Raw genomic sequence first — 14,798 nt, 5'->3', positions numbered from 1 at the left:
GCCGGCAAGAGGAGGGTGTGTTTCCAGTAGGATGTGCTCAATAGTAGTAGAGGTAAGACCTACCAGCACTGGCAGAGGTAAGGCCTGAGAAGCACCCGGTGTGGGAAGCAATAAGAAGGTTCTGGGGGATGTCCTACAGAGTAATCTCATGAAAGCACTGGGGACAGAGCCAGAGCCCTACGTGCTGTGGAGGGACAGGAAGGTGGGGAAATGGAATACGAATTCAAATATTTCCACTGTTCATTTACATACAGAAAGCAGGGCACAAAGTCCATGACATATTCAGGGGATTCACAGCATAGGGGCCCCACTAACACGGCATCTGCTGCAAACCAGGACAATGGAGAAGAAATGGGCATTCCAACTCGGAATGTCTGTTCTCCCAGACAAATGTGGACATTTCTGACAAATGACTTATTTGTGTCTCAGTTTCTGGGGAGACTGATATATGTCTTCATTCTCTCACAATAATGTTTTGAGTATCAAATGCCAATAATCAGGAAATAACATTGCAAGGTTAAAAAAAAAACTGTGAAGGTATTAACATCAGGTTTTAGAGCTAGTCCTTACTATTGCAGAGACAACTTCAGCACGAGGAAAAAAATAACAACTTTTTTCTTGTTTTACTGAAACAAGAGTAATATCAACAGAGAATACCTTCCTGTTTCAAATGATTGTATAGTTCCCAGTGGCTTCAAGAAGCTCACAGTAATTCTTTATTTTTTTTTATGATAGTCACACAGAGAGAGAGAGAGGCAGAGACACAGGCAGAGGGAGAAGCAGGCTCCATGCACCGGGAGCCCGACGTGGGACTCGATCCTGGGTCTCCAGGATCGCGCCCTGGGCCAAAGGCAGGTGCTAAACCGCTGCGCCACCCAGGGATCCCCAGCTCACAGCAATTCTACCCTGACATCCAAGTACACGGATGGCAGTAGGGGACACTTGGCTTTTTGGAAAATCAATCAGTCGCTCTTGGGATGATATTCTTCAGCATGAGGAACAAAAGTGGAAAGAGCATAGGTTTCAAAGTCCAGTCACCCTAGAATGGAATTCTCACCCTGCCACTTCTGAGCTATGACTTTGGGTGAAGTATTTAACCTACTGAGACTGGCTTTTCTCTTGGAAATACCTAGAACACTTACCGGTGAGATTAAGAGGGCTAATGGGATGGTGTTTAAGGAAGTACTGGGCACAGTGCCTGGAACATGATAAGTACTCCATAAATGTTAGCCTCATTCCTCTTAGGACAGAACCTGCTTCCTCTCCTAGTGTGCAGGTCCTACCTGGAATCTTTCCTTAACTGAAAAAAAGGGGGGATGGTGCCTAGGGAACTCAGTCAGTTAAGCATCTAACTCTCCATTTGGGTTCCAGTCATGACCACAGGGTCAAGCCCCACATTAGGTTCTCTCTCCCTTCCTCTCCCTCTGCCCCTTCCCCTCCTCTCTCCCTCTCTCTAAAATTAATTAATTGTGGGCAGCCTGGGTGGCTCAGCGGTTTAGCGCTGCCTTCAGCCCAGGGTGTGATCCTGGAGACCTGGGATTGAGTCCCATGTCAGGCTATGCATGGAGCCTGCTTCTCCCTTGGCCTGTGTCTCTGCCTCTCTCTCTCTCTCTCTCTCTCTCTCTCTGTGTGTGTGTGTGTGTGTGTGTTTCTCTCATTAATAAATAAATAAAATCTTTTTTAAAAAAAGAAAAATAAAAATTAATAAAATTAATTAATTGTTAATTAATTTTTTAAAAGAATATTTCCTTAACTGGCATTCATCTCAAGATTAGAAATAGAGCCAAAGTCTAGCTTTTCTCATTAAGGTGTGTAGGTAAAGTAAGCAAAGAATATCCCTAAATTCTAAGATCCTTGATCCATCATGATTGATACAGAAACTCAATCAGCCAGGACAATAGCTTGCATTCCTTAATAAAAGAAACTGTGTTTTTTTGCACATGTGCTCAATATGAATCAGGATTGATCTGTGACCCAACTCAGAACTGGCCTACCGATTTTACCATTCCCATTGATCTAAAGTCTGGGCTACCTTTCATCTCCCACTTATTTCAATGAGACCAAAGCAGCTCCTGTGCTATCAACTAACAAGGCCAGCTAGACGTGAAGGGCCCTGGATTCAGTCAGCTTATAAAACCCATACAGAGACCTTGAAGTAAATCTAAACTTAAAACCACAACTGCATCAATTTCTAGAAATATAACATAGACTATCAACCATTCACATTTCAGTAGTGATGTAAATTTTGGACAAAAATAATAAAATACAGCCAACTCCTAAATGTAGCCTCAGAAGTGGAGGCTACACTGAAGAAGAAGAAATCTGGAAGAGAAGAAACGTCCATAATTTCAATGCATATTGAAATACTTAATATTATTTCATTAGCCTATATACACTTAAGGTTTACATTTGTAGGAATTTATCAGTAGTGGTCAAAGGGAAGCAGAGGCAAAAAGTAAAAGAATTTCAAGGTGAGTGTTGCAATGGAAACTAACAATGAAACCAAAGTCACTGGACTGACATATTTCTCACTGAACTCTTCATTTCATTAATCCTAGCTGTCTTTTTATAGTAGTGCTTTCCTCTGTAAGTTGACTGACCCTGGGGTCCTCAGGCCTCTAGTGAAAGAAGACTTTGTTAGGAAGAGTGTAGATATATCAAGTAACAGTATTATAATAACTATGCATTGCGCATATATTTGAGGCAGGAGTGATGCTAAGTGTTTTACACATATCGTCTTACTTGTTATGTTATTTGAAGTAATAGAGGGGGGAAAATCTTATTTGTGTTATTACATGTAATGCAATAAATATAGAAGTGCTTGAAATACAGTGATTGCTCAGTAAATGTTATGATTGTTCTTATTTATTTGGTAGTTCAAACAACCATTCTATGAGTAAGGTTCTTATTTTTTTAGTTCACAGATGTAAAAACTAAGGACTAAGGAAGTTAAGTGACTTGCCTGTGTCTTGCCTGTGATTCCCCAGCTAATGAGTGACAGAATTAGAATTCCAGCCCAGGTCTGTTTGATTCCAGAGGCCAAATTGTTAACCATTATGTTGTATTTGCTACTATAGTTAGAGATCTAAGAAGCTCACCAAATAAATCGATGACAACTCTGGATTATTTTTAAGCTAGGTTCATGGAACAAAAGCCTTAGAGGCCTTATCAATGCACACCTGTTTTTGTTCTTTAGCCATTCAGTTAGTTATTTTAAAAGCCAAGGTATTAAATATTTAGACTTGGAAGGCAAAATACTACTTTTCAGGTTAACACCTTTGATCTAGATTTACAGATTTTTGTTTTTGTTCTCCTTAAACTCCAAGCCAAAAAAAACAACAGAGGATCTTTGGAAGCAGACAGAAACCAGCTGAAACAAGGCTCCATTCGGGAGATTTTCTCTGCTCCCAAATCCCATCATCACAAAGGTAATTCAATGATAGTTTCATTTCTTTATAAAATAAATCTCAAGACTTGGTGAACCCACTTGGCTCCTGAAACAGAAAACTTGGAATAGTTTGAGAATAAATTAATTAGTTTCAATTACATGCAGGAACCTAGTGTTATCTGGAGTTGAGGATGGGAAAACTCTGAAAACTACAGCTTCTTAGGTGGTCTAGAGTTTAGAGACATTATTTTTTCAAAGTAAATTTCATGGTAAATGATCGTAATATTAACCATTTGCACCTGGCAATATGGTCAGTCCCTTAAGGAAATGCCACTCTGAAAATAAGTAACTTGCAGACTCTTATCACCAACCACATTAAGCTGTCTTCAAAAAGGGGTGGCTTTTCTTTTCCCTGAGAAATATCAATCCCTTTCAATTCCAGGCCTCATTTTCCATTCCTATTTATATTCCTATTTCTCTCCCCCAACCCCTACTACTACCAAAAGAAACTGATAACATACAGAATTCAAATGAACATTAAATTTAAAGAAAAAAAAGAACCTTTAAACAACAGTCATAGTTGAAAAGCAATGAATTTTTATGATGGGAGAAAGAAGTCCCTGGCCCTCAGCATCTCCCAAAATGGGTATCATTGGGAAACAGGAGTAGGGCATGAATCCTGGAAAATATAAAAACTGCAAATCTCCCACTGGGCTGCTCTATTCTGAACACCCCTAGTGAGGAATAAAGATCTACCCCCATTAAGGAAAAAAGTTTTTACCTCTGCCCTCTCCTGTTAATGTGTGTGAGAGCTCAAACTCCCCCTCGCAACACGGACTTGCCTGCGGTCAGAGTTCGAAATTCCCCTCACCTACTCTTCCCTCATTGCTTCCCTTGAAACCAGTAGCATATGCTATCACCAGCATTCATATGACGGTTAACCATGGCCAATCTAATGATATCTCTCACCTTATCTCAGTGATTACTTAACTACTACGCAATTTTGCCTTGCACACCTTCTCAAGGCAAAGGAATAAGGAATAAGTCTCGTCTTATTCCTTATTTCGATTAGAAGCTCTCTAAGGAAGACAACCCATTATCACCTCTGGGGTTTCTATAGTCTTGGCACACTTCCCTTCATGTGACTAAGCAATCAATAAAATGATTGTGATCAATGATGAGAAATTTCTACTCGTCATTCAAAATCTAAAGTAATAGTTGCCCAGGCTAGGAAGAGTGTGATTTTTCAAGACTATAATTAAAAACATCCATTCTGGAATAGTGTTTAGGATTGCCTGAGGTTCCACCACTTACTATGGGACACTGGTCAAGTTACTTAACCTTTCTGTGCCACATTTTTCTCATGTGTAAAATGAAGATGATAATGGTGCCACTATCACAGGATTGTTGTGAGTATAAAATACAATAATACAAATAAATTAGTTAAAAGGTATGACACATAGTAAAAGACCAATAAATTCCTAGATATAATTCTTTTTGATAAGTACAAAAGGGTGCATGTGACTCATAGGATAGTTAGATATAGAAAGAATAAAGGGCATTTTCCCAAACTGATCCCAATCATACCTGGCATGGAGGCAAACTAAGCTCTTGACATCAAAGTCAAATGAATTAAGGGTGTCCTTCATTTTCCCAAAACTTCTTGGAAACAATGATCTAACTGTACACAGTCAACTTAAATGGAGTGAATAATAGATGAGAATAGATACATTGTCTTGAAGGAAAGGCAACCAGAGACCTAAATGCAGCCTCGCCCTCTGTCCTGCCCTCTGTCTCACCCTTCATTTCTCACCTGAACAAGCCGGCTGGAAGGCATTCCTAGAAGATTTACCCCCACCATTTCTCAGAACACAAAAGCCAAAAAAAAAAAAAAAAACAGATGTTCTTTCTCTCCTCCGTCCATGTCAGGGTTTCCCACAACCTCCCTCATCTAACCCGCCATTACCCCCACCCCAGGAAAAAGTACAACAATCTATGCATACAACACATATGTAATGAACACACACACACACACACACACACCCCTTCTGTTGGCTACACACTGCTAGCCCAACCATCCAGCGAAATAAAAAGCCAAGAGTTCCCTCACTGCCTCTTCCTTTGGCCATCATTAGGCTGGAAACTAATGAAGTAAAAGATTTAACAATAGTTAAATGACACTACAGGCAAATGATGGAAGTAGAAGGTATTTGTTTGGGGGGTACTTTTTTGCCTGTCCTTCTAGTACAAGAGGCAGAGCCTTTATGCTACCTCCTGACTGTCTCCGGGCTCAAGCAATCATCATTACATCTGGAAACCACTGCAGTCTCCTCTTTCATTCCATCTAGACCCAACCCAACATATTCCACACTCTCATGCAGATGAGTTTTCTGAAAACACAAGGCTGATCATTTGTTCTTTAATTAGACATATCATGCTATCGTGCATTATTATAGTTAAGTGTGTGTATGTCATCCCTCCCTCAATAAACTGTAATGCCATGGGAGAACCCAAACTATATTACTCGTAATAAACAATCTTCACACATTCATTCAAAAAATATGGAAAATCGGGACTCCTGGGTTGAACATCTGCCTTTAGCTCAGGTCAGGATCCTGGGGTCCTGGGATCAAGTCCCATATTGGGCTCCCCATGGGGAGCCTCTTCTCCCTCCACCTATGTCTCTGCCTCTCTCTCTCTGTGTCTCACGAATAAATAAATAAAATCTTAAAAAAAAAAAGAAATACATAAAATATGTGTTATGTACCAGGCACTATACTAGCCCCCAGAGATGAGTCAGGTCATTCTCTTCAATTTGTTTAAAATCAGATGTGTAGATATCGATGTTGGGGGGGGGGGCATATAAACAGAATATTGTGATGCATGAAATTATTTACATATCATACTATTATAATATAATTGCGATATATATTACAATTGCATAGGCACCAGTTAACTTAGGATCACATAGAAGGGGCTCCTACTAAACACTTGAGCAGATCAAGAAAGGCTTTTCTGAAGAAATAACGTCTAAACTGATATAGCTGAAGCATCAACAGATATACAGAGAGAACCAGGAACTGTGGGCAGTCCATGAAGACTGGAGTAGTGGCAAAGGATAAGGCTTGAGAAATACACAGCAACCAGATCATAAAAGGGCTTGAACTACATTAAAGTGTTTGAAGTTTACCTTGAAGGAATTGAATTGCTTTAGTAAGAGGAGTGATACGATCAGAATCTACATCTACTTTAAAAATGACCATTTTCATTAGATAGTAGTCATTCAAACTATCTGTTGAACATATGAATAGTTAAGTGGAACAGCATAATAAAAAAAAAAACTACTTCCAGAATTTGAAAAAGAGTAATCAGTGAGTTGGTGCTGGCTTCGATGCCCCAGAAAGGTTTGATGGAGGAGTTTGGTGGTCTCATAAAAATGTACAATTTTGGTAGGGTAATTCAAGGAAAAGGAGGACTTTCTAGTTGGACATAGGAAGGATACAGGGAATATAATGAGCTAGGAAGTAGATGTGCAAAAGTTTCAGGTGAATTCACCAAAGAGCAAATAATTTGGTTTAGTGAGTGCTAGGTGTGGAGAGAGATAGGTTGGCATCTCAGGGTCAACCTTGAATGTCAGTCGCAGGATTTAAACTTCACAGCAAAAAGACAGCCAGCTCCTGGCTGAGTTTTGAAAGGAGAGAGGCATACTCCAAGTGTTGTGTTAGGAAGATTGAACATGAATTGGAAGAGGTTTAAAAACAAGGCTCAGGTAACAGGGTGCAGGAATGTAGAAGGAAAAATAAAAGCAGGGTATGTCCTGCAGGATAAATATCAGAAAGAAGAAAGGAGAAGAAGAAGAAGAAGAAGAAGAAGAAGAAGAAGAAGAAGAAGAAGAAGAAGAAGAAGGAGGAGGAGGAGGAGGAGGAAGAGGAGGAGGAGGAGGAGGAGGAGGAGTTGAGAGAGAGAAGTAAAATCATAGGGTTGGGTGATGGGTGAAAGAAAGGTCACCTTCCAGGCCAACCTCCTGCACCCACACCCATGTCTCCAGCACCCCGACTAACCCTCCCTAGCCAACTGATTGATCTGAAGAGACACATTTCCTGCAGCTTGGAGTGATCATTTGGAGGATAAGAGTGTTCCCTTTTATCAAGCTGTTTAACCAGTGTCTACACCTAAGAACTAGAAGCTAAGGTTTTTTTGAAAAGAAAATGAAGAGAAAAGAACATTTGGAGGAGAGAGGAACATCCAAACAAATAAAGGGTAACACTAAGGACGTTCTTAAATACCCTAAATCAATTACGAGGGGTATTCATTCAGCCAGAGTGCCCCTGTTTATGGTGGGAATCCCCTGAGATGGATCAAACTTGCATCCAGTTCTAGGGGCCCAAGACTCAGTTAGCTCAAAGAGGTCCCTCCTCTCATTGTCTGGGATTGCCTGTTCTACCTGCTTTTTGTACGTCAGTAACCACAAGAAGCAGAAGGATAAACTCAATTGTTTTGTTGCCTCTGTTTTGAACTTGGGTCACTTTGGTCTCCCAAAGCAACAACTTAATTTAATAGTACTTGGGGATACTAATATATATATATATATATATATATATATATATATATATATATATATTATTATTTTGGAAGCCCTTCCAAAATTGTCTAACAAACCTCCAGGGTACGGTAGTCTATTACTTGAGAAAAGCTGACCTAAGAAACATTACAGCCCTCATCCAAAGGAAAAATGCCGTTTGTAAATAGATCTCTTAGAAAATCTGATAAATCCCTGGCTCATCAAAATAAATTCTATTTTCTCAGCCTTTTTCAAAGTCAGAAAGTCAGGCTTCTCACAATAGGCCCATGCATTATTTATTCTACTTTACTGCAGGTGGGGAAACTGAAGTTGTATTCTTCAGAATAGAGATATGAAGGGGCACCTGGGTGGCTCGGTTGGTTAAGCATCCAACTCTGGGTTTCAGCTCAGGTCCTGATCTCAGAGTGAGATCAAGCCCCAGGGTGGGCCCCACATTCAGTTTGGGATCTGCCTGGGATTCTCTCTCTCCTCCTGTCCCTCCCACTTCATGTGTGCTGTGTGCACTCTCGCTCACTCTCTCTCTCTCAAATAAATATATTTTTAAAAAGAGAGAGAGATTAATGGCTCTAAATTTTGCTCCAAATTGGATGGTGTCTTGCTGGAGCAGATATGAAAGCCAGCAAATTGATGGATTCTCTGGAATGCCATTTCATTTGTCACCATTTAACTGATGACTATTGTTTTCTTTAGCACTTTTTAGTTGATGTTTGTTAGGCCTGATTACATGATAAACTTTCCTCAGCTTCCCTTTGTTTCCAAAGTAATTGTGGGCTTCTTCCTGTCTCTTTTTGATGCCCACAGATGCTATAATGATGGTACTTAAATATGCAAACATGAGATTAAGAAACAAGGTGTCAGCATACATATAATTTATTTATTGAGGCATTCGACTTATTCATAAACTGGGGATCATATTGCTAATAAAGTTAACTGATCTTCCTAAATATTTAGGTATATTTTCCAGTGTCTTTGCCAAAAGATGGTTCAGGGTCTTCTGTCGCTTTATAATTCATCTACACCTCCAGACATGACAAGATAAGGAGATAACTTAAGTCAAAACAATGTGTGGGCCACAGATATGCAGCTGCCAGCGAAATCCCCGCACTCCTTTCCAAGCAGATGACCGCCCCTCCTCCTACCTAGAATACTTTAGTCAGCTGTTTCCCCTAATTGAAAAGAAGAAAAAGCAACTAGACAGAAAACACTTAGGAAGGTGTTTGCTTTATTTTCTAAAATAGCTGTATACTATGAGGGCATTACAGTTTTCCAACACAGAAGTTCTCAGACACTAAGCAAAAGGAAATAGCATGCCAGAAATGAACCTATATATAGTTTACTAAAGAACATACATAAGCGGACCCCAAAACCCTTCCAGGTCAAAGGCAGGTCACCCTCTGAAACCCCTGTGGCGTCAGAAAGTTCTACTTCTTCCCAAGTATTATATGTTTTAATTGATGTAAGGGAGTTCTAGTGAAAAGAATGCCAGCCTATCTATAATGTTACTAGCAAGGATTTTACCTGATTAAAGTTTCCCTAGCTGGCATCTAAGATTAGATAATGTTGGGAAATGCTAAATTCCTGAGTGGAGATACAGTATACAGTATTTCCCACAACATCTCAGAATGCAAAAATTTCTGGTAACACAAATGAACATTGCTCAGAAGTGGCAAACACTATGCAAACTACTGCATACTGCTGTTCATCATCAGTTGTCACCAGAACAAGAACAGAAGGGGAAAAAAAAAAAATCAAGACACCGGGTTAACCGGATTTTCAAAAGTGGGGAGGAGTTTTGGGGACGATGCTAAATGTGCACTTTGCCCACCTCACAGATTTAAGAAATACTCAGTCATAGGATATTTATTAGGGAGATGACTAGGTATCTATAATGGGCATCTTTTTTTTTTTTTTGAAATGTACTATGTATGATCTTAAAATTCTCCCAGGTAGCCCGTGGCTGTCCTGAAATCCTAGGCATTACCAAACGTCTAGCTAAACCTGTGTATAGGTACTGAGCAATATGTTTTTTTGTTTGTTTGTTTTGAATGAAAATTAAAATCAAACACTTGACCTGACAAATGACTAAAGACTAAGAGTCTAAACCCAGTCTGGGCACCAACCGGGAATGTGATCTCGGTCCGGGCCTCCTCGGTTTCCCCATCTCTGTACAACAGCCCCTTCAGCTCTGCGCGCCTATGAAACCCGCCTAGGAAAGACCCCTGCGCTGCATGGACCTCGTGGGCAGTTCTTCTCCATCAGGCAACTGCTGACGAGGGTGGCGTGCGAGCCACCACCTGTGCTGGGAACATTCAAGCACACCGTGCCCATCTAAAAAGTATCTCCTAAGGTGCATCTTTTTTTTATTTTTTTTATTTTTATTTTTTTGGAAATGTACTAACTGCATGATCTTAAAATTCCCCCAGGTAGCCCATGGCTGCCCTGAAATCCTAGGCATTACCAAACGTCTAGCCAACACTGTGTTTTAGCCCTCACCTACTCCTGGGTGGCGCAGCGGTTTGGCGCCTGCCTTTGGCCCAGGGCGCGATCCTGGAGACCCGGGATCGAATCCCACGTCGGGCTCCCGGTGCATGGAGCCTGCTTCTCCCTCTGCCTGTGTCTCTGCCTCTCTCTCTCTCTCTCTCTCTCTCTCTCTCATAAATAAATAAAAATAAAATAAAATGTCATGACCGCCCTGGTCTCACGTCCCAGCGCCCGCCCCGCCGCAGGGGCAGCACCAGCCCCCGACGAGAGCCTGCTAAAAGGAGCGCGGCCTGGGTCAGTTACCGCCTCACACTCGGAAAACGCCGCGACACTCTTCTTCCCTCGCTTTTCCCCAATACGCGGCGTCCCGGCCCGGAGGCCCCGGAGGCCGGCGGACGCCGAGCGCCGGGAGGGCCGCGGGCCCCGCCGTACCTGGTTGAAGTGCAGCCGCGCGGGCTCGGCGACGCCGTGGGCGGGGGCGGCTCCCAGCTGCTCCAGCAGGTGCGCCAGCTGCGCCGCCGACAGGCTCCGGTTCGCGCCGAACACGCTCAGCACATCCTCGCTGAAGGCCAGCCCGGGGCCCGCGGCCGCGCCTCCGACGCCCGCGGCCGCCAGCAGCAGGAGCCCGGCCACCGCCCGGCCCGGGGCCATGCCGGCCGGCGCTGCCTCGCGGGGGCCTGGGGCGGGCTGGGGCGCACCGGGACGCTCTGCGCGCGCCGCCGTCGGTGCCCTGGGGCGCGGCTCGGGCGTCCGCGCCGGTCCGGGTCAGCCGCGACGCGGGCGCCCCTGGTCCTCCGCCGCCTTCGGGACAGCTGCAGCCCGCGACCTGCGGGGCATTGAAGTGCAGGTGCCGCCGGGCGCGGGGAGCGATAGGCAGAGCGGGGCCCCGGGCCTCCTGGAGAGCCTAAGATAAAGAGGACAAAGGGGGACAGAGATAAAGGCCAGCGGGCCCCCGCCGGCCAGCCCCGGGAGCTCCGCGATGCCCGCGCCCTCGGACGCGCGGCCGGGCAGGGGGCCAAGTGCCCCGGAGCTGGTTTGCAGACGTCCCGGGGCTTGCATGGTGTGGGGACGCGCGCTCCTCCCGGACACAGTCCCGAACCGAGCAGTTACTTTAGGAAGAGCGAAAAGCGTTCTCAGGGCAGAACCCCACCTCTTCTTCCTGTCTTGCTGCTCAATGGCCTGAGAGCACACTTGGAAGGGCTTGGACGGGCAGGCCCCGCAGAGCCGCAGGCGACAGCCCTGGGCAGCCCCGGACTCGGCGTCTACACGGGACCCTCCCCCCCCGACGGCCTCGCCGGGCTCGGCCCTCCAGCCGGCTGACCGCTCACCGCGCCTGTCTCTGTCTCTGCGTCTCTGTGTGTGTCCACGTGAGTCTCAGGCTCGCTCGCTCTCTCCCTCGCTCTCTCCAACTCTCTCTCCCTCCCTCTCCCTCTCCCTCTCCCTCTCTCTCTCCCTCCCTCCCCCACTCTCTAACTCTCCCTCTCCCTCTCTCTCTCCAACTCTCCCTCTCTCCCTCCCTCTCCCTCTCTCCCCCACTCTCTAACTCTCTCTCTCTCTCTCTCTCTCTCTCTCTGTCTCTCAACACTATCTCTGGCAAGTCAGCTCTGGAACTCCGAGGTCCGGCCCTCCGCCCTTTACAGATAAGAGGCGGGCCCTGTCCCCGCCTCTCTGGCACTTGGTGACACACACTCCCCGGGCCTGAGCTCCCGCGCGCGTCCACGCCGGGGCGCAGGGCCACCCGCGCTGCGCGTTGCTCCCCCGACCAGGCTCTCCGCCCTCCCCCCGGGGGGGGTTACCTGAATGCCACATCTGGGTCGGCGTCCCCAGCCTCCTTTCTGGTCTCGGTGGTCCCTTTGTTACCTTGACGAAACTAACTTCCTGGAATAGAGTCTGGAGCCCCATGCATTGTCTAAGAGATTAGCAGGATTTGCTTTTTTGTCTTACTTCGTAAACTGCGAGGAAAAAAGGAAACCAAATCTCCAGCGTGGTGCCGGGCTAACTGAGCCTGCACTGCCCAGGTCGGCCCTTCCTGACGCCGCGCAGGATATCCGCAGATCAGAATGAAGGTTTGTTTGTTCAAGTGAGGGATCAAGAGAAGCTGACTTAGGTGTGAGATCAACAAACTTGTGCAAAGTGAATGCGGTGTTTGGGGACAAAGGTTGTGTCTAGTGGATGTAATTGTCCAGAAATAAAGTAAATCTCGATTCGCTGCTGCATGGCGAAGTACAATAAGAATTCGGTGCTCTTGCCTTTCACACGGAGAGCGCACGGCCTCCCAGAACAGCAGATTTTAAGTGCAGAAGAAGGCAAAGGGACAAAATCTCCTTTCCCATGAGGAACTTAGATGCAAATGTGAAAAACAGAAAGGGAGAAAATTCCAGAATGATTCGGAAATTCTAATGATGAGATATAACTGAGAGGCTATCATATGGAAAGTGTGTAACTATGCTCTAACTAGTAACAGGGCAGAGTCACCAAGAGGAAGGTTTCTGTAGAAGATAAAGCACAAGTGCTTTGATAGGTAGTGATTTCTCCGTGATTCAGAGTGTTTCAAACCCACAGGTAAGCGGTAGGTTCTCCTACCTCTTGTCTTGGAGGGAGATCATCAAAATGACCTTGGATGACGTGCCCCTTCCAGTAATAAAATCTGTATATTTGTTAGTAATAATTTAGGGAATTACAATGGTACAAAAAGGCAAATGTTTCACCCAGGGGCCAGAAGTAAGTTCATGTTACAGGTAAGCTCTTAAGTTACACAAAAGATGAGACTCTTCCAGATTTTTATTGGATTCTTAAATGTAATTTGTTGCCTATTTTTCCTTTAGGCCCCAGTGACTCAAAGTGATTCTGGGAAATTAATGAATGCTTTAGGTGGTTCATCCACATCCAGCAAATGGCTTGAACTGCAACATGGATAAGATGCCTCACTCTCCACTAATATAAATGGGTTTTAAATAATACAAATTTTGTATTGTGTATTTTTAAATAAAATTTTTGTAGTAGTCATTCATGTCTGTATACATATGTTTTGCCTGCCCATCAACCCCAAAAGACAATAAACAGTAAAGTAAGTAATAATCAACTCGCTTGGCAACTTTTCCAACTACAGTTAACATAATTTAAGCATGCAATTAAGGGAGAGTGTTCAGAAAATTACAAGCTACTAACTACCAAATTGGTAAGGCTAATTTCTAGATCTTCCACTCTAATGAAATATGATCACCAAAGTACTACTCAGATAATGTTTTGGGGCTCAAAACATGGCATTCTATCAGCAATCTCATTACTGGAAAAAGGACTTACAGTTTAAAATATAAGGCATGATTTAATGACTATAATTTCTCTCAGAAATTTGCCTTAAAGGTTAAGTAATTTTAAATGATAATATTTAAGAGAGCATACCAGGAATACCAGCCAGGATATAAAAAGATGCTTTCTCTTTCTGACAATGTCACCTGGGAAACTTGGTCTTGGGTTCAATTCCCTCACCTATCAAACAGGAAAACTGGGATAGAACATGCATCCATTCCAATTTTATTTCATTCCAATCTTATTTCTTTTTTTAAAGATTTTATTTATTTATTCATGAGAGACAGGGAAAGAGGCAGAGATACAGGCAGAGAGAGACCCAGGCTCCATGCAGGAAGCCCGATGTGGGACCCGATCCTAGGACTCCGGGATCATGCCCCGGGCCAAAGGCAGACGCTCAACCACAGAGCCACCCAGGCATTACTCCAGCCTTATTTCAAAATATCTAATTTGGGAGTCACCTTTCAGAACAAAACATGAAACTCCTAGAAGAGAAATAAAAGTTCAATTCTACAGGGGCACCTAGGTAGTTCAATCAGTTAAGCCACAGACTCTTGGTTTGGGCTCAGGTCATGATCTCAAGCTCATGACATCCAGCCCCATGTCCTCAGGGTCCCTGATCAGTGGGGAGCCTGCTTATCCCTCTCCCTCTGCCCTCTTCTCTGCCCCCCCACATTCACGCCCTCTCTCTCACTCTCTCTTTCAAATAAATAAATCTTTAAAAAAAAATCAATTCTCCAATGGAAAGGATATTTAAAGTCAAGTCTTACTTTTTTTAATACCTTTAAATTTTTCTCAGTCTTCATTCTTGTATTACTATTGCAAAATAAGGAGCAAATTGGGATCTTTTAAACTTTCTCATGCATTCATTTCCCTGTGGAAATCTAACAAGCAAAGCTTAGAGACAGCACATCCTTTCCTCTCTTCCCTTTCCTTTCTCTTCTGCTCCCTCCAGTCTCAAAGCCACAAGATGGAGCATAATACGGTAAATAGTATCCGTATGGAGGGCAATCACAGTGGCCCAAAGAGGGGTGCCAG

General features: G+C 43.9%; 1 protein-coding gene across 3 annotated transcripts in view; it reads right to left on the bottom strand.

The window, feature by feature from the left end:
- Positions 1-12,385, bottom strand: part of SLC39A8 (solute carrier family 39 member 8) — a 73,939-nt gene extending 61,554 nt beyond the window's left edge. Inside the window, exons 1-2 of one of the 3 annotated variants that reach the window (XM_072755561.1) lie at positions 12,248-12,385; positions 10,884-11,355 (exon numbers count right to left, since the gene is read on the bottom strand). In XM_072755561.1, coding sequence (XP_072611662.1) covers positions 10,884-11,102 — 219 coding nt within the window. In that variant the 5' untranslated portion in view covers positions 11,103-11,355; positions 12,248-12,385. Of the gene's footprint in view, positions 1-10,883; positions 11,356-11,601; positions 11,885-12,247 lie in introns of those variants that run through there. The other 2 variants (XM_072755559.1, XM_072755560.1) reach the window with 2 other exon arrangements.
- Positions 12,386-14,798: the final 2,413 nt, after the last annotated feature.

This window comes from Vulpes vulpes, chromosome 4 (assembly GCF_048418805.1).
Source record: "Vulpes vulpes isolate BD-2025 chromosome 4, VulVul3, whole genome shotgun sequence".
NCBI lineage: Eukaryota > Metazoa > Chordata > Mammalia > Carnivora > Canidae > Vulpes > Vulpes vulpes.
Note: the sequence above shows the minus strand (reverse complement) of the source record. Positions and strands in the feature narration are given on the sequence as shown.